This window comes from Cherax quadricarinatus, chromosome 43 (assembly GCF_038502225.1).
Source record: "Cherax quadricarinatus isolate ZL_2023a chromosome 43, ASM3850222v1, whole genome shotgun sequence".
NCBI lineage: Eukaryota > Metazoa > Arthropoda > Malacostraca > Decapoda > Parastacidae > Cherax > Cherax quadricarinatus.
Genome location: NC_091334.1, coordinates 21,525,323 through 21,546,062, shown reverse-complemented (window position 1 = coordinate 21,546,062; position 20,740 = coordinate 21,525,323). Strand labels below are relative to the sequence as shown.

Below are 20,740 nucleotides of genomic sequence, written 5' to 3'. Positions count from 1 at the left end.
CACATCAGACGTATATACACTCTGGTGCACACATCAGACATACACTCTGGTGTGCATATCAGACATACACTCTGGTGCACACATCAGACATGCACTCTGGTGCACACATCAGACATACACTCTTGTGTGCATATCAGACATACACTCTGGTGCACACATCAGACATGCACTCTGGTGTGCACATCAGACATGCACTCTGGTGTACACATCAGACATACACTCTGGTGCACACATCAGACATACACTCTGGTGCACACATCACACATACACTCTGGTGTGCACATCAGACATTCACTCTGGTGCACACATCAGACATACTCTCCGGTGTGCACATCAGACATACACTCTGGTGTGCACATCAGACATACACTCTGGTGCACACGTCAGACATACACTCTGGTGCACACGTCAGACATACTCTCCGGTGTGCACATCAGACATACCCTCTGGTGTGCACATCAGACATACACTCTGGTGTACACTTCAGACATACACTCTGGTGCACACATCAGACATACACTCTGGTGCACACATTAGACATACACTCTGGTGCACACATCAGACATACACTCTGGTGCACACACCAGACAAAAACCCTGGTGCACACATGAGACATACACTCTGGTGCCCACACCAGACATACACTCTGGTGCACACATCAGACATACACTCTGGTGTGCACATCAGACACACACTCTGGTGCACACATCAGACACACACTCTGGTGCACACATCAGACACACACTCTGGTGCACACATCAGACATACACTCTGGTGTGTATATCAGACATACACTCTGGTGCACACATCAGACATGCACTCTGATGTGCACATCAGACATGCACTCTGGTGCACACATCAGACATACACTCTGGTGCACACATCAGACATACACTCTGGTGCACACATCAGACATACACTCTGGTGCCCACACCAGACATACACTCTGGTGCACACATCAGACATACACTCTGGTGCACACATCAGACACACACTCTGGTGCACACATCAGACACACACTCTGGTGCACACGTCAGACATAGACTCTGGTGCACACATCAGACATAGACTCTGGTGCACACATCAGACACACACTCTGGTGCACACATCAGACACACACTCTGGTGCACACGTCAGACATAGACTCTGGTGCACACGTCAGCCATAGACTCTGGTGCACACATCAGACATACACTCTGGTGCACACATCAGACATACACTCTGGTGCACACATCAGACATACACTCTGGTGCACACATCAGACATACACTCTGGTGCACACATCAGACATACACTCTGGTGCACACGTCAGACATACTCTCCGGTGTGCACATCAGACATACACTCTGGTGCACACATCAGACACACACTCTGGTGCACACATCAGACATACACTCTGGTGCACACATCAGACATACACTCTAGTGCACACATCAGACATATACTGTTGTACACACAAACGTACACTCTGAGAAACAACATTAGGAACAAGCTACCAAGTGTACGGCAAAATAAATCACATATTGTTAAGATAAACACGGAACCTCTTAGTTGGTTCTTTGTCGAAATTTTATTACTCACAAATTAATACAAACATGATTTGTAAATATGTACATTTAAACATGCCAATATAAATTCAATGGAATGATCAGTTATGAACCCCTCAGAACTGAGGTTCGAAGGTAGTTTCAGACCGGAGGTTCAAGCCTTGATCACTCCACTCCACTGAACTGTTATGATGTCTCATTGCCTGTTTTCAAAATGAATTATATATTTCAAGGTACAACTTGAAAAAAATGTATTATTATAATAAAAAAAAAGCTGGCGTTAAGCTGGTATAGATAACTGAGGTTAAAAGAAATTATAAATGGTCAAATAAACGTTGAAAGTTAACATTATCACAATATAATGCATCGCACACATGTAATATCGTTGTTACTATAACAGATGTGGCATGATAGTAATGGGTAATATTCTCTATTTATACATCGTGTGAATCAGATCGCTTACTTGGTAGCTTCCTGTACCAGCTCCATCATATAGTATGGAAGGTACCAAGTTCAGAAGCATTGTTGTCATCCGGCAGGTTTGGTAACCAAATAATCTCTATAAAGAGGCCAAGTGTCTTATTTCTGTGGCGTATTTGCTAGGTTCTCTCACCTAGGATGCGGCTCTCAGTGGTCACTTTACTCCTGGTAAGTGGCGGACCTACATTTCTTGGGCCCTGAAGCTTGAAGTGTTATGGGGGCCCTTGACAACCAGCAACAACTAGGCCTACATGATACTTTAATAATATTTTAATTTTTATTTTTTTTTGTATTAAATTATACTATATTATTAATATTATTATTTTTTTAAAACTCCTTCTTATACAGTAGACCAAAAAATTTTAAGCAATGTGGACTGAAGTGGCTTCTGGAGCCCCTTCAGGATTACGGTTCATGAAGCTTAAACTTTATTAGTTTCACAGTAGATCCGCCCTTGTTCTTCGGTATCCAGTTACTGCTGGGTGAACAAGGACACCAGGTGGAACAGGAGGGCTCTTCGATCACGTACACTTCACTAGCATCGAAGTACATTTCTTGAAAGTCATGGTGACACATTAGTTGAAATTTGGGCCCACTCTTATTCTTTTTTTTTGGGGGGGGGATGGGATTGCATCCTCAGATAAAAATGAAACTCTTCACAAATTTTGCTAAAGAAATTCATTATTCAAAGTTTGTTTCTCAGTCGTGTAAGAATTAGAATTTGGGAGGTGGCTCATAATAGATTCCTTGTAGTTGTGTGGCTTGGTATCGAGAACCTCCCTCTTCAGAATCGCTTTCAAGGTAACCCGTATCATGAAATTGTGGAACTGGTTCCTCGTACCAGCTTTCTCGTTCCCTTACATATTGGTAGTCTGGCTGTGCGTGGTAATCACTGAGTTGTGATGATAGATTTGTATGTTCGTAGTCAGCAGGTAGGTTATATGTTGGCTGGAACTGAGAATAAGGCTCCTCGTTGTAATTTCTTCTTTGGTATGATTCTTCATACGAAGTTTCTTTTGCACATAATAAATGAGGGTGAAACTCTGAGTCCCTGTAATTATTGTCATTGTTAAATATGGATTTAAATTGAGCCACTGGCTGTTCATACCAGTGTTCTTGTTCCCACATGGACTGGCACTTAGGATCTACCTCGGAATAATTGAATTTCGATGTTGATACTTGGTCTTCATATTTAGCTGCTTGGTACTGTGACTCACACTCTTGATACTCATTTTCCTGTATGTTTAAACCCAGTGATAGACGATCTGACCCTTCATAGTAAGTTTCTTGATCATATGATGTTCTAGGTTTAATATCCAATCCTTTGTAATAATTTTCTTGATCCCACGTGAACTGGGATTCGCAGTTTGAATCTCTGTAATGATCTTGTCTGGTCGTCGACTGGAATTTATGTATCTTGTGATCGTCTTTGCGTTCACTTGTGGAGCGCCATAAATCACTTTCTCCTTCACACATGAAATGGTAGTCATAATTTTCTCGTTCACATATTGAGTGTGATTCATCATTATTTACTTCGTGAGAACGATGGCCTTCAGAAAACGATTTGTCATTCTTTTCTTGCTCACAAGCATGTTGTGTTTCTTCATCGGTGTCTTCACATATGGAATGTGATTCATCGTTGTTTTCCTGTTCATATCTGGAATGGAGTTCATCTTTATTTTCTTCACATGTGGATGATGAGTCATCAGCATTTTCTTGATCACATGTAGATCGACATTCATAACTTTTCTGTTCATTGTCTTCTTCTCTTGAAGATTGTGATTCATGAATGCTCTCTTTTTCACATATAAAATGCAATTCATCATTATTTTCATTGCATTTGGATAGCGATTCATCGTTCTCTTCTTCACATGGGGTTTGAAATCCATCGTCTCCTTCACTTATGGATTGTATCTCAAAACTTAACTCATCATTGATGCTCTTTGGGTCATATTTGGATTTAAATTCAAGAATTACTCCAGAAGGATTTTGAGTGCAAATGAACTGCGATATAGGAAGTGAATGATCAGAACAAGTTTGTGGGTCATGTAAGGATTGGGTATCATTAAGCAACTTAATGCAGTTGTCTTGTTGATCCCTGCCAGGATCACACACTTCAAATTGAGTAACTGGTTGTTCATACCAGTTTTCTCGTCCTACGATATGGTACATCGTATCTGGAATGTAATCATTAGAGGTGAGTGTAGTGACTGGTTCCTCACAGTCAGCTACCAGGTTGTAGGTTGACTGCAGCTCAGGATAAAGTTCTTCGTCATTGTCTTGAGTACTTTTTATTGAGTATAGATTATCTGATTGATAATCTTCCCTCGTGATACGATATTCAGCACTTGGGATACAATTTATCGTTTCTTCCCACGTTAGTGTAGATGAAGAGACTGGTTCTTCATATTTACCTGTCTGGTCACATATTGCTTGGTACTGAGCATCAGAACCTTCACAAACCCTAGTGTTTAGATCCTGTGGTAGAGAATCTGACTCTTCATATTCATTTCCTCGATCGTATATTAATTTGGATTTAGTGTTTAAGTCTTTGCAATCATTTTCTTGATACCACAAGAATTGGGACTGGGTGCCTAATTCTTCACTGTTTTCAAGTTTGTTTGTGAAAGAAGATTCAAACTGCAAGTTCTCAGTGTTTTCTTGATCACCACTGGCGTGGGAGTCATCATTGTTCATGTGTTCACACATGAACTGGGATTCACAATTTTCTTGCTCATTCGTGAATCGTGATTCATCGATGATTGCTTCATATGTTGACTGCAATTCATTATCTTCTTCAGGTGATAATTGCAGTTCACCATTTTCCTCACATCTATTCTGACATAAATTATCATCATCTAAGGACCCAGACTCCTCATTAATGCTGTCATGTTCACCTGTAGATTGGAATCCATTGAAGTATTCTTGATCAAGTGTGAATTGGGGTTCAGACTGCACACTTATATACTGTAATCTATTATTCGTGTCTTCGTATGTCGATTGCATCTTATAGGTATTTTCTTCATTGTTTTCTTCGTATATTGGCAGTGATTCCTCACTGTTTTCATGTATAAGTGCATTATGCATTTCATCATTTTCTTCACATAGAGTTTGCAGATCTTCGTTTTCTTTTTCAAATGCATTTTGTGATTCATTACTTTCTTGTTCTCTTGTGGATTCCAGCAGAGAAAACACTTTTTCATCAATGCTCTGTGGGTCGCTTTTGATTTTAGATTCACGATAGGTTTCATTAGGTTTTTGGGTACAAATTCCTAGTGATAGAGGAATTGAACGATCACAGTATATACCCGGGTCACACAGGGACTGGAACTGGGGAAGCGATTCTAACTTGTTTCCTTGTGTTTGTGTGATCTGGAATTCAGGACTTGATTCACTGCTTTTCCTTTCAAGCTGACATACATCAAGTGATTGAGGAATTAACTGGTTAAACCAGTGTTCTTCTTCCCTTGTGGTATCTGGTATGTAATCACTGGATTTCAGTGTCGGGGCTGATTCCTCACAGTCAGATACTGTGTTGAATGTCGACTGCAGCTGAGGATCAAGTCCCTCGTCATTGACAAGAGTATTTTTTGTTGGGAAAAGATTATTTGAGTCTTCAAACTCACTTTCTTGTCCATATAGTGATAGATACTGAACACTTGAGTCCTTATAATTATTGTCATACTCGTACTCTCGTTCCCAGGTGGAATAGCACTCAATTTCTGGATTATCATTTGTAGCTTCTTTACGTATTAGAGTTGGTGAAGGTACTGACTCTTCATATGCTACTGCTTGCTCACATATTGCTTGTAACCGAGAATCAGAGCCTTTATGAATAATTCCCGTGCAGTTTTGATCCTGTGATAGACGATTAAACTCCTCGTAATCATCTTCTTGATCATATATTGATTTGGACTGTATATCATACGATTTGCAATCGTTGTCGCGTTGCCATATGAGTCGAGACTGGCAGTCAGACTGTTCATAATGGTCTTGTTCACCTGTGGATTTGGATTCGTGAAATAATTCTTCATTTTTTTGTTTATCTGTGAAAGAAAGTTCAACTTGCAAGTCTTCATTGTTTTCTTGACTACTGATGATCTGGGTGCCGTCAATGTTTTCTTGTTCACACACGAACTGGAAGTCACATATGTCTTGTTCACATGTGAATTTTAATTCATCGTTGATTTCTTCACATGGTGAGTGTGTTTCATCATTTTCTTTGCTTGGGGATTGCATCTCAACATTTTCTTCACATAATGACCTTGACTGACCCAACGTGACCTGACTGTTGTCTAGAACGCATGTAAAATGCAATTTTCCATTATTTATCTCGCATGAGGTTTGCAATTCATTTTCTTTCTCATATTTTAAACGTGATTCATAATATTCTTGCTCATCTGTAATTTGTGATATACCATCGTGTTTGATTGTGGGTTCCATCTCAAGATACATATTTTCATTATTGCTCTTTTGGCTACATGTGGAATTGAATTCAGGGTACGATACTCCTCCAGGTATCAATTGATCGACATATATTTCTGGGTCACAGAGTGATCGTAGCTGAAGTGACTCAGTGAAGTTTTCATGTGTGTCTGATTTTTGTGACCCAGGAACTGACTCTTTGCTCTTCATTTCAAGGCTACACATATCATGAGATCGAGAAACTGACTGAGCATACCAGTACTCGTGTTCCTTTATGGAATGTTTGGTTGGATCTTGCACGTAATCTTCAGATTCCAGTGTGGTGGCTGGTTCCTCACCATCAACTGGTGGGTTGTAGGTCCACTGTCTCAAAGCCTCATCCTTTTCTTGAATGCTTCTCGTTGGAGACAGATTACTTGATTCTTTATATTCAGTTTCTTGCTCATGAAATGACTGGGATGTAAGGCTTAATTCTCTGTATCCATTTTCATTGCTAAATATTTCTTGAAATTGAAGGTCTGGTTGTTCATGCCAGCGTTCTGGCTCCCAGGCGAAACCACACTCAGTTTCTGGATATTTATTAATAGCTTCTTGGTCTGCTACTGCTTGGTACTGAGAATCAGATCCTTTTTGAACAACATCCTTTGAGTTTTGATCCAGTGATACAGGATCTGACCCTTCATAGTCGATTTTTTGTTCATCTCTTGATTTGGATTGCATGTCTAATGATTTATAATAATTTTTCTGATGCCATGTTAACTGGGATTGGCAGTCTGATGGTTTGTCAAGATCTTGTTCACTTGTGGGTCTGCATTCATGATCCTGTTCATCATTATTTTCATGTTTACCTGTGAAAGAAGGTTCAGGTTGCAATTTCTCAGTGATTTCTTCGTCACTTGTGTAGGAGTCATCGTTGTTTTCTTGTTCACTCATGAACTGGGAATCATAGTTGTCTTGTTTATTCGTGAATCGCAAATCTTCGTTGATTCCTTCACGTGTTAAATGTAATTCATCATTTTCTTCACATACATTTAGAAATTCATTTTGTTCATATAAGGACTGTGATTCACAAATGTTTTCAGGTTCATTTGTGAATCCGGATTTATATTTTTCTTGGTCACATGAGAATTGTGATACATTAAAGCATTCTTGCTCAAATATAAACTGGGGTTCAGTCTGCAATACATCACTGTTCTCTTGTTCACATGTATATTGCAATTCTTCACATGCTGATGGCAACTTGTAGGTATTTCCTTCAGATATGATTTGGCTTTCATCATTTTCCTGTTCACATATTGACCGTGATTCTTGACTGTTTTCTTGTACATATGTAAAATGCGATTCGTCATTATTTTCTTCATGCAAAGTTTGTGGTTCATTTTCTTTTTCATATTCAGATTGTGATTTATCATTGTCTTGTCCACTTGTGATTTGTGATTCATCAATTTTTTGTATACTTGTGGGTTCACAATCAGCTTCTGGGTTGTATGTCGACTGCAGCTGAGGATAAAGTTCCTCATTATTTTCTTGAAAACTTTTTGTTCTAGACAGATTGCTTGATTTTTTATACTCAGGTTCTCGTTCGTGAAGTAATTTGAATGCAACGCTTGATTCGTTGAATCTATTTTCATTGCTAAATATTTCTTGGAGCTGAGAGTCTTGTTCTTCATACCAGGAGAAATGACACTCAGGACCTGGGTTGTCATGGCTATCTTCTTTATACATTAGTGTTGTAGGTTCTTGGCCTGCTGTTGCTTGGTACTGAGCATCAGATCCTTCATAAACACTCTCCTTGGAGTTTTGATCCAGTGATAGAGGATTTGACCTTTCATAGTCAGTTTCTTGATCACATGATGGTCTGGACTGAGTGTCTGATGCTCTCCAATCAGTTTCTTGGAGCCATGTGAACTGGGACTGGCAGTTTGACAGTCTGCAAAGGTCTTGTTCAATAGCCAGTTTATAGTCATGATTTAATTCTTTATTTTCTTGTTTAGCTGTGAAAGAAGGATCAGTTTCCAATTCCTCACTGTTTTCTTGATCACTTGCGAAGTGGAAGTCATCATTGTTTTCTTGATCACTTGCTAGGTGGGAGGATTGATTATTTTCTTGATCACACATGAACCGTGAGTCAAAAGTGTTTTGCTCGTGTGTGATTTGTGATTCTCCAGTGATTGCTTCACATGCTGACCATGAGTCATCATTTTCTTGATCTCTTAAGGATTTGGAATTATCATTTACACTTAAAAATTTAGATTCACTGACAAGTTCAAATGTGAATTGAGGTTCAGTTTGTGATTCATCATTTTTCTCTAGTTCACAGGTAAACTGTAATTCTTCATTGGTTTCCCTGCATGTTGCTTGCAGTTCACAGTTATTTTCTTCGCATGAGGATTGCATGTGTTCATTTCCTTGGTCACATATTGACTCTGATTCTTGATTCATTTCGTGTGGGTTTTGTAATCCTTCATTTTCGTGTTCCAATGTGATTTGTGATTCATTTTCTTCCTCACTTGCAGATTCTGTCTGAGAATATACATTCTCAATAATGCTGTTTTGGTCACAGGTAGTTGTGGATTCTGTATGTGATTTTCTGTTGGGTTTTCCATTACAAACTAATCCTGTTGAAGGAACTGATTGATTAGAGTACATTTCTGGGTCACAGTGGGATTGGGTTTTGTGAAGCAATTCTGTATAAGTTTCTTGAGTGTGTGAGGTCTGGGATCGAGGACTTGACTCTCTGTTATTGCTATCAAGGCTACATATATCATGAGATTGGGGGACTGACGGTTCATTCCACTTTTCTTGTTCCCTTATGAAATGGTATGTTGACTCTGGCATGTAATCATTGGATTTCATTATAGTTCCTGGCTCCCCATGGCCAGCTATCAGGCTGTATGTCAACTGGAGCTCAGGATAAAGATCCTCGTCATTTTCTTGGGTACTTGGTGTTGACAGTCGATGATTAGGTTCTTCACACTCTGTTCCTTCAATACAAAGTGATAAAGATTGAACCTCTGATTCTATGTACTCTGTGTACTCATGTTTTTGTTCCCAGGTGGAATGGCACACAGGGTCTGTGTTATTATTTAATGTTTTTTTACATAGTGCTGTGGATAAAGTTACTAACTCTTCATAATCCGCTGCTGGGCACTGAGAATCAGAACCTTCGTCAACCATTTGCATGGATTTTTGATCCACTGATTGATGGTCTGACCCTTCAAAGTCCATTTCTGGATCATATATTGATCTGGATGGAATGTCTAATACTTTGTAATCATTTTCCTGTTGCCATGTGAACTGTGATTGGCAGCCTGACTGTCTATGAAGGTCTTGTTCGCTGGTGGATTTGGATTCGTGATGCAGTTCTTCCCTGTTTTCATGTGCGTTTGTAAAAGACAGTTCGGGTTGCATTTTCTCAGTGTTTTCTTCATCATTTAAGATATGAGAGTCTCTGTTGTTTTGTTGTTCATGCATGAACTGTAAGTCACAATTGTCTTGTTCATTTGTAAATTGTGATTCGCCGGTGATTTCTTCACATGCTGATTGCATTTCATCATTTTCTTCACGTAAATTTTGAAATACATTGTCTTCATACAGGGATGGTGATTCATTAATATTTTCATGTTCATTTGTGGATTGGGATTCACAGTTTTCTTGTTCATCTGGGAATTGTGATTCACTGGAGTTTTCTTGCTTAAATGTGAATTGGAATTCAGTTCTCAATTCATCATTGGTTTCTTCAAATGATGTTTGTAGGTCACAGGTATTTTCTTCACATGGGGATTGGAATTCATGGTCATTTTCATACTTTAACAATGATTCATCGTTCTCCTTTTCTCTTGTGATATGTGATTCATCACTGTCTTGTTCACATCTGGATTTGAGTTCAGAATATATATCATCAGATTTCAGAATACAAATTCCTTTTGACTGAGGAACTGGTTGATCAAAGGATAATGCTGGGTCACACGTGGACTGAGATTGGTGATGTGATTCTTTATAACTGTCTTGAGTGTGTTGGAACTGGGACTGAGGACTCGACTCTTTTTGTTTACTTTCAAGACTCCATGCATCAAGAGGCTGAGGAAGTAAGTGATCACACCCGTGTTCTTCTTCCCTTATGGTATGGTGTGGTACATCTGGCAAGCAATCATTGCATTTCAAAATAGGGGCTGAGTCCTCATAGTCAACTGCTGAGCTGTATATCGACTGGAGCTGAGGATAAGGTTCCTCATCATTTTCCTGGGTATTTTTTATTAGGGATGAATAATGTGACTTTTTATCCTCAGTTTCATGTAGCCATAGTAACTGAGATTGAAGGTCAGACCCTTTGTTATCAATTTCATTGTTAGAGATTGACTGAACGTGAGAGACAGGATGATTAAACCATCGTTCCTTTTCTGAAGAGAAATAGTACTCATTATCAGAGTTATCTTTGTTAACTTTTATACATGTTAGTGTATATGAAGGGACCGTCTCTTCATGCTTAGCTGCTTGGTCACTTGTTATATGGTGCACAGGATCACTTCCTTCATCAGTGACTTCGTGGTAGATTTCATCCTGTGATAGAGGCTGTGACTCTTCATGTTCGGTTTCTTGATCGTGTATTGATTTGGAATGAATGTTTAATGCTTGGTACTCATTTTCTTGATGCCTTATGAATTGGGAATAGCAGCTTAACTGTCCAAAATGATCTTCTTCACTTGTGGGTTTGGATTCGTGATGCAGTTCTTCAGTGTATTCGTGTTGCAACTCAGTCTTTGCATGATCACTAGTGTTGTGGGAGTTGTTGTTGTTGTCTTGTTGAACTATTGATTGTAATTCAACACTTACTGGTTCAAATATTGGTTTTAATTCGTCATCTATCTTTTCAAATACTAATTGTAATTCATTATCTTCCTCTTCACACTCGATCTGGAAGCCATGATTGTCTTCTGCATGTGTATGCTGTGATTCGGTTTTCATTTCTTTACATGATGACTGTGATTCAATATTTTCTTTGTCGATTGTGGATTGTGGGTCGTTATTTTCTTCTTCATGCAGGAAATGTGATTCAGGGACACTTTCTTGATTAAACGAGAACTGGGATTCATTCCTAGATTCATCGTTTCTTTCTTGTTCACACGTATGCTGCAATACTTCGTTATTTTCCTCACACGGTGATTGCAGGTCATAATTATTTTCTCGTTCACATAGGGACTGACAATCGTTAATATTTTCTTGTTCGTGTACTGACCGTATTTTGTGATTCCTTCTTTGTACACATGTATAATGCAATTCGCCATTATTTTCTTCACAGTTGGATTGTGATTCATGTTTTTCTTGTTCATTTGCGATTTGTGATTCGTCATTTTCTTGTTCACTTGTGAATTGTAATTTATCATTTTCTAGGTCACTTGCGGATTCCATCTGAAAAAACACACTTTCATTAATGGTCTTTGGATCACATTGGCTTATGAGTTCATTACATGATATTCCAGTTAGTTTTTGTGTACAAATGAAATGGTTTAGAGGAACTGATTGATCAAAGTATATTTCTTGGACACACGGGAATCGGGATTTGGGAAGGGGATCTGTGTAAGTTTCTCGTGTGAGTGAGGTCTGGGATCGAGAAATTAATGCTTTGTTAATAGTATCAGGGCTGCATATATCATGAGACAGAACTGACTGTTCATACCAGTTTTCTTGTTCTCCTATGGAATGGTACGTTGGATCTGGCATGAGGTCGATGGATTTCAGTGTAGGGGCTGACTCTTCATAGTCAGCTCCTGGGCTGTAGGTCGCCTGCAGCTGAGGGTAAAGTTCCTCGTCATTTTCCTGGGCACTTCTTGTTGGGAACAAATTATCTGATTCTTCAAACTCACTAACTTGTCCATGTAGTGACTCAAATTCATTGTAACCGTTTTCACTGCTGAAAATGGATTGTAACTGAGGTACTGACTGTTCTTGTTCCCAAGTAGAACAGTGCTCAGGTACTGGATTATCAGTGTTTACGTTTCTAAATGTTAGTCTAGATGATGGAACTGACTTCTCATATGTAGCTACTTGGTCATACATTGCTCGGTACTGATGCTCATTTCCTTCATAAGCAACTTCATAAGTGCTTAGATCCTGTGATAGGCTCTTGGACCCTTCATACTCAGTTTCTGGAACATATGATGAGTGGAATGGAATGTCTAGTGGTATATAATCATCTTCTTGGGGCCATATGAATTCTGATTGCCAGTCTGACTGCCCATAATGGTCCTGTTCACTTGGGGATTGTGTTTCGTGATGTGACTCTTCATTGTTCTCATGTTCACCTGGGAAAGAATGTTCAGTTTGTAACTCCTCATTATTTTCTTGATCACTTGTGGAGTAGGAGTCGCCATTGTTTTTTTCTCTCCCAGCAAAGTAAGTGTCATAGTTGTCTTGTTTGTTTGTGACTGGTGATTCTTCGTTGATTTCTTCAGATGTTGACTGTGAATCATCATTTTCTTCTTCGCTTGCATCTTGGGATTCATCATTTTCTTGTTCACTTGTGATTTGTGATTCATCATTTTCTTGTTCACTTGTGATTTGTAATTCATCATTTTCTTGTTCACTTGTGATTTGTGATTCATCATTTTCTTGTTCACTTGAGGACTGGGACTCATCACTTTCTTCTTCACATATGAATTGTGAATCAGCAACGTGCGAATCATCACTGTTTTCTTGTTTACGTATTGACTGTGATTCATGAGCGTTTTCTTGTACACATGTAAATTGCAATTCATCACTATCTTCACTGGTGTACGAATCATCATCTTTTCCTTGTTGAGATGTTGATTCCGATTCATCAGTTTCTTGCTCTCTCGTGAACTGAGAATCATGATTGTCTTGTTCATTCGTAAGCTGTGATTCTTCTGCCATTTCTTCACTTGTTGACTCTGATTCATCATTTTCTTCATATGTTCCATCCATGGCATCATCATTTTCTTGTTCCCTTGATGACTCTGATTCATCATTCTCTTCTTCGCAGGCATCTTGAGAATTATTTTCTTCCTGGCGCGAAGAATATAATTCCCTGAACTTGTCTTTCCAAAATGCTGTTTGAACTTCACCCTTGTCTTGTTCATACATGTTATTGTCTTCATGTTGTATTTCATCCTTGTCTTGTTCATACATGTTATTGTCTTCATGTTGTATTTCATCCTTGTCTTGTTCATACATGTTATTGTCTTCATGTTGTATTTCATCCTTGTCTTGTTCATGTTGTATTTCATCCTTGTCTTGTTCATACATGTTATTGTCTTCATGTTGTATTTCATCCTTGTCTTGTTCATACATGTTATTGTCTTCAGGCTGAATTTCACTGTTTTCTCCTCGTTCATCTGTATAATTCAGTTCTTCATCAGTGTCTTCACACGCTGATTCTTGGTGGGTTTCTTCACATGTGGAACAGGAATCATCATCTTTTTCTTCGTTGTGATTTTCTTGACATGTGGATTGTAATTCTTCGTTTTCTTGACATGTGGATTGTGATTCTTCGTTTTCTTGACATGTGGATTGTGATTCTTCGTTTTCTTGACATGTGGATTGTGATTCTTCGTTTTCTTGACATGTGGATTGTGATTCTTCGTTTTCTTGACATGTGGATTGTGATTCTTCGTTTTCTTGACATGTGGATTGTGATTCTTTTTTCTCTTGGTATGTGAAATGCGAATCATCATTTTCTTGTTTATATGTGAATTGTGACTCATGATATATCAACCTATTGTGATTTTCTTCATGCATGGGTTGTGAATCATCAGTTATTCCAAATACTCTTTGTGACTGTGATTTATCAAAATATTCTTCTTCGTATAGGGACTGTGATTCGCTTTTGTTTTCATGTTGCTTTCTGGACCACAATTCGTAATTTAATTTTTGGTAAATATATTGCGATTCGCTATTCTGAAGTTTTTCTGTGGATTTCGATTCACTGTTTTCCTGTTTATCTGTTTCTTGTTCTCGTTTTAATTGTAATGTGTCATTGTATTGTTCATATGATGATTGTGATGAATGATTGTTTTCTGGTTTGTATTTGGCTTGGTGTTGAGGGATTGATTGTATTGTATTACTTTCGATGTTGCTTGGGGAAGCATATAGGGCATCATACCCCTCAGTGTTCTCTTGGATGTATATAGGCTGAGAATGTTGATTTATATCATATAAATCACTTTCGCTAGGGCATGTTGGCTGGAAGTGAGAATCATACAAATCTTTCTCACTGGGGCATGTTGGCTGGAAGTGAGAATAATACAAATCTTTCTCACTGGGGCATGTTGGCTGGAAGTGAGAATCATTTATATCTTTCTCACTGGGGCATGTTGGATGGACGTCAGAATCATTTAAATCTTTCTCACTGGGGCATGTTGGATGGACGTCAGAATCATTTAAATCTTTCTCACTGGGGCATGTTGGCTGGAAGTCAGAATCATTTAAATCTTTCTCACTGGGGCATGTTGGCTGGAAGTCAGAATCATTTAAATCTTTCTCACTGGGGCATGTTGGCTGGAAGTCAGAATCATTTAAATCTTTCTCACTGGGGCATGTTGGATGGACGTCAGAATCTACATTGTTAATACCAGTTTCATAATCTTCAGCAGGTTTGAATCTCTGGTTTAGCTCAGTTGTATAGTTTCGTATAGTTTCCAGTCTTGGGTTTGACTCCACATGAGTGCCAGTTGTATAGTCTTGTGTAGGTTTGAAATCTTGGTATATACTCACATCAGTACCAGTTTTAAAGTCTCGTATACATTCGGTACTCGAGTTGGACTCTCTAGCAGTACTAGATTTATAGTCTTGTCTACGTTTGGTACTCTGGTTTATTTTCATTTCAGTACCAGTCCTGTTTTCTTGTCTAATTTTATATTTCATGTTTGTCTCCAGATAATTACCAATTGTGTAGCGTTTTGTAGGTTTAAAATTTGGGTTTATCTTCATGTCACTACTGGTTGTATAGTTCTGTGTAGTTTTGAAATTCATGTTTGACTTTACGTTGTGATATTTTTGGTAATGTATTGGTTGGTAAAGTATTGGTTGGACTTCAATATATGAGCCAAATAGATATTTTTCTGGACGATGAACTGATGGGTAGGTACGGCTCATTTCCTTGTAAATTTCGTGATTTCTTATGGAATCATCTTTTTTATTTACCTTGTTCCTGTATTTAGGGCGCTTTTGTTTGTAATAGTCATCCTGGTTAATTGTAGCTTGGGAATCAATGTTGGACTCATCTGTACAGTTTTCTTCGTGACGCAGCGGCTGTGCTGGTGTGTTTGATGTCTTCAGTGTTTCAACGTCATTCCCTTGGTCACGTTTAAGCTGGGACTGTTCTTGTACCTTTTCGTTGTTTATGTCATTCTCTTGGTTACGTTTAAGCTGGGACTGTTCTTGTACCTTTTCGTTGTTTATGTCATTCTCTTGGTTACGTTTAAGCTGGGACTGTTCTTGTACCTTTTCGTTGTTTATGTCATTCTCTTGGTTACGTTTAAGCTGGGACTGTTCTTGTACCTTTTCATTGTTAGTTTCATGATCACACTTAGCTTTATTATTTGCCTTCACTTTAATAAACTCCAGGTAGCAAGGTCTGTGGAAGCCGTCTCTCTTAGCATCATAGTAGAGGCTAGGAATGGACTCACACTGCTGAGCGTGACTCTCTTCTCCTCCCAGTTGGGTTCGAAGCTTCTTACATTCTATAAGCTTACTGTAACTTTTGTCAGTGAGCAGAATTATCCCAGAGTTTGTTGGCGTCTTGAGGCCGAGGTAGTGAACCACACATCGAGGATCCGTCTCAGACCTGACGGGTAGTCTGTCTTCTACAGCATCTGAAACAAGAGGAATAAAAAGTTAAATTCTGAAATATAGTTTTAGCACTGGGGCAGCTGATGTGGCAGTGAAATTTACAGGCTTAAATTCTAAAGACCCATATGGGTCACGCAGCATCTGGAGAGTGGAAGAGGTGGATGATAATAAAGAAGCAAGAAAGAGGAACAGAGCTGCAATTCCCTTGATCAAGAGCCCCTCACCAGCATCGACAGCCTTCCCTTGCAGGGTGAGACTATAGGACAGGGTAAGATGACAGCAACATCCATGGTGTCATCACAACAGAGGAAGAAATGAGAATTATGTATAGTACATACCGTGGGTACAACACTGTCGCACTCTGAAGAGTACAACACTGTCGTGCTCTGAAGAGTACGAGGCGTTAGGGAACGAATTTTTTACTAGTGACTCGAGTGATTTGACTCAAGGAGCAAATATGATGATGTCACTCTATAAGACAACGATGTCACTCCCTAAGACGACGCTGCCACTCCCAAGACGATGATGTCACTCTCGAAGATAAGAGTTGTCAGGTAAGAGGACACAATTGCAACTTATGTAACATTTTATTGTGGCAACGTTTCACTCTCCAGGAGCTTTATCAAGCTTGATCATCTCACATTTTGTTGACTTCCCTTGTGGATCTACATGACGTACTGGCCACAGTACCGAAAAAAAAAACTCTCGCAACAGCCTTGGGAAAGTTCTTCCACCTGTTTAGATATCATGTCAAGACTGATAGATATCATGTCAAGACTGATAGATATCTAAACATTGTATATTATTTAAGACAGAGGATTAGCATTGTAATCAAAAGTACATATATGTCTGGAATAATTTATTCATTATCTATTCAAAAATTGTTTCAATGTTTACCTGGAGAGAGTTCCAGGGGTCAACGCCCCCGCGGCCCGGTCTGTGACCAGGCCTCCTGGTAGATCAGAGCCTGATCAACCAGGCTGTTACTGCTGGCTGCATGCAAACCAACGTAATATTTTTGAAAAAATGATTCACGTGGATAGAAGAAAAATATATAACTTTTTTCACAAATGCAAAACTCACTTAAAAGTGAAGAATTTACACAATAAAAAAAAGGTACATACTTAATATTGACCAAAATTTTGTCTTATATATTAAAGTTAGATTTATTAAACATATTGGTTTACCACATAAAACTTGGAGTTAGTTGAAGACAGGTTTTATAAAAAGGGAATAAGAAGAGAAAATTTATGCTACAGTTTGGCAATGTAGGTCAAGGTCATCCTTGAGTGTATGAGGCTGAGGTTATACTCATTCCTTGTTATATTCTCAAATTAAAACACTGCGGATAAAGAGAATCTACTCAGTATATCGTTGTTAAAGTCTTCCTGTAAAAACACCATATACAGTGGATCCCCGCATAACGATATTAATCCGTTCCTGAGAGCTCATTGTTATGCGAAATCTTAGCGATAAAATGTATCGGTATGCGGATTTAACGTTATGTGATGCCAACAGTATGCGGGGGTCCACTGTATTAGTCTTTTTAAAAATTTTGGTGGCAGTCCACAGGAGGATTACTTATTTTATTGATAATCCACAAGAGGATTAATCTTATTAATTTTACAGTAGCACTCCATCTCATAATTAATCCCATTCATTTTATCACGTTAATTCATATCAGGATTAAAATTACCGGGTCTACACTTGCAATGCACTATTGATAATTACAAAAACACACGAGAAAGCTCATATGACTAAAATAAATTAATTAACCTTTGATAAGGTCAGCCGTCCATGCAGGGTCGTGAGTCGTGTATATGTGTGGTCGTCCACCATGATGTCTGTAGTTCCACTCTGCTACTCCCCAGCCTTTCCTTCCATTTATCCTGAGAAATATGCAGTTTTATGAAATGGGGTAAACCAGTGGAAGGCCTCGGTCAGATGACTAAAAGCTCCATCTGTGGGTCATCATATAACTAAAACCCTCATCAGGAAACACTTGTCCTGTTTCCTGACCATCCTGACCTAACCTGAGGAATATACAACACATTTGTAAATATCAGTGACAAGATTTAAACTCACATTTATCCTGACAAAAATTTCGTATCATTTACCCATGAGGACAACAAAGGAAGCAATATAAATGAGTCAGCTTTCTTATTTGAAGAAAAAACTATATTATAGCTGATAAAATTAACGGTAAAAATCTTTATTATGCACCTCTTACCTATCCTGTGGGCGGTAGTCAAAAGATTACAGAGGTACATAATGGGCCCAGGGACTGTACCTCAACATTACAGAGGTATATAATGGGTCCAAAGGTAATGAACTCCAGGTAGATCTGGTCACAATCATGGCAAGTTACAAAGGTAGTGAATCATCTACACTCTTATACATAAGTACCAAAGAGGAGAGTAAAAGTATCAGTAGGAATACCTAAATGGAACGATTGTATCATATTATATGATGTGTATTCAGTTTGTGTTTCTCTGTGAGGTCGCAATATCCAGGAAGATCATTGTATCGGTTTGCTATTGTAGATCATAGTTATGTTGTATATCAGCAAATTGTTCATGATAACAATTTCCTGTTGAGTAGCAAATGGAAGAGAGAGTTGAACCTTGGTAATCTTGACAGTATATTTAAGAATATTGCTGCAAAAACTTTACAAAAATTCAATGTATGTCAAAGGCCCTAAAATCTGGAACACCCTACCTGAGAACTCTAGAACTGCAGACACATTCATCACCTTCAAAACTACCATTAGAAAACATCTTATCTCCCTGATACACCCCATCAACTAACTACACGAATACCACCTGGTGGTTCACACTTACACTCACTCTCCCATTTGACCATAAACAGAAATATTAATCTCAATCTTAAAATAATGAATCCTGTGATACTCCAATACTGAAACTATGTACTGTGCCAAAACAAAAGCATTCACATTGCTAAACTCACAAACTAGTATTTAGTCACTTAGCCATAATACCAACTTACCTCATAATTTGTAATATTTTAAAATAAAAAATTAAACTAAGTCTGCCCGAAATGCCTAGCCATGCTAGGCGTTCTAGTGGTACACTCTGTAATCATTATTTAACTACATGTAAACCACACAACAACCAAATTCTGTAAATTCAACATTGTAATCTTTATTGAGAATAAACTTTGAATTTGAATTTGAATTTGAACTAATTAACGAAATCATTTCATTGCTTTGTGAGTCGTGCAAGTTGACTCCGATCAACCAAAACCTTTAATTATGTATCATGGTGGTGATGCCATAACTGAGAGATCACAACTCAAAGAGTGCTGCTATCTACAGTAATATTAAACTACAACCAATCTTCAATGGGAATTTATAATGACTTATAAAATGGATAAGATCCAGGTTCCTACGTTAGTCTCCCATTCTTTACATAAACAAACAGCATTACATTTTCTCTGACCTGAAAGTGACCATTCTCTCCACTATTCTGGTCTCCCACTCCCAGCCAACGTAGAACTCCGGAGCTTCCAACACTGACACCTCCACCAGGTACTCCTTACTGCCTGTACAGGTAAAAGGTATATACATTATTATCAGTATTTACACGTAGATGAAGTGTGTGAGGTACCTTGATGCTGGTTCATGATCCAAAGATATTATTATTATTATTATTATTATTATTATTATTATTATTATTATTATTATTATTATTATCATAGGGCAGCATTAAACCTACTAAATGGATCATGCCAAGCCGTAGTCTCCTTAATTGGATCAAAACCGATTACTTATCATTCCCCAGGTGTTGTGACTCCAGTGAGTTTAGCGCTTTCCGTGAAGATAGCAATAAAATAATAATAATAATAATAATAATAATAATAATAATAATAATAATAATAATAATGATAATAATAATAATTTTTTTTCAACAAGTCTGCCGTCTCCCACCGAGGCAGTGTGACCCAAAAAACTAAGAAAATCCCCAAAAAGAAAATACTTTCATCATCATTCAACACTTTCACCACACTCACACATTATCACTGTTTTTGCAGAGGTGCTCAGAATACAACAGTTTAGAAGCATATACGTATAAAGATACACAACACATCCCTCCAAACTGCCAATATCCCAAACCCCTCCTTTAAAGTGCAGGCATTGTACTTCCCATTTCCAGGACTCAAGTCCGACTATATGAAAATAACCGGTTTCCCTGAATCCCTTCACTAAATATTACCCTGCTCACACTCCAACAGATCGTCAGGTCCCAAATACCATTCGTCTCCATTCACTCCTATCTAACATGCTCACGCACGCTTGCTGGAAGTCCAAGCCCCTCGCCCACAAAACCTCCTTTACCCCCTCTCTCCAACCCTTTCGAGGACGACCCCTACCCCTCCTTCCTTCCCCTATAGATTTATATGCTTTCCATGTCATTCTACTTTGATCCATTCTCTCTAAATGACCAAACCACCTCAACAACCCC

General features: G+C 38.5%; 1 protein-coding gene across 1 annotated transcript in view; it reads right to left on the bottom strand.

Moving 5' to 3' along the window:
- Positions 1–1,523: 1,523 nt before the first annotated feature.
- LOC128694133 (uncharacterized) overlaps positions 1,524–20,740 on the bottom strand; it is a 59,850-nt gene continuing 40,633 nt past the window's right edge. Inside the window, exons 10-12 of the mRNA XM_070093677.1 lie at positions 19,718–19,820; positions 18,036–18,148; positions 1,524–16,282 (exon numbers count right to left, since the gene is read on the bottom strand). Of these exons, the coding sequence (XP_069949778.1) occupies positions 2,742–16,282; positions 18,036–18,148; positions 19,718–19,820 (13,757 nt within the window). The 3' untranslated portion in view covers positions 1,524–2,741. The remainder of the gene's footprint in view (positions 16,283–18,035; positions 18,149–19,717; positions 19,821–20,740) is intronic.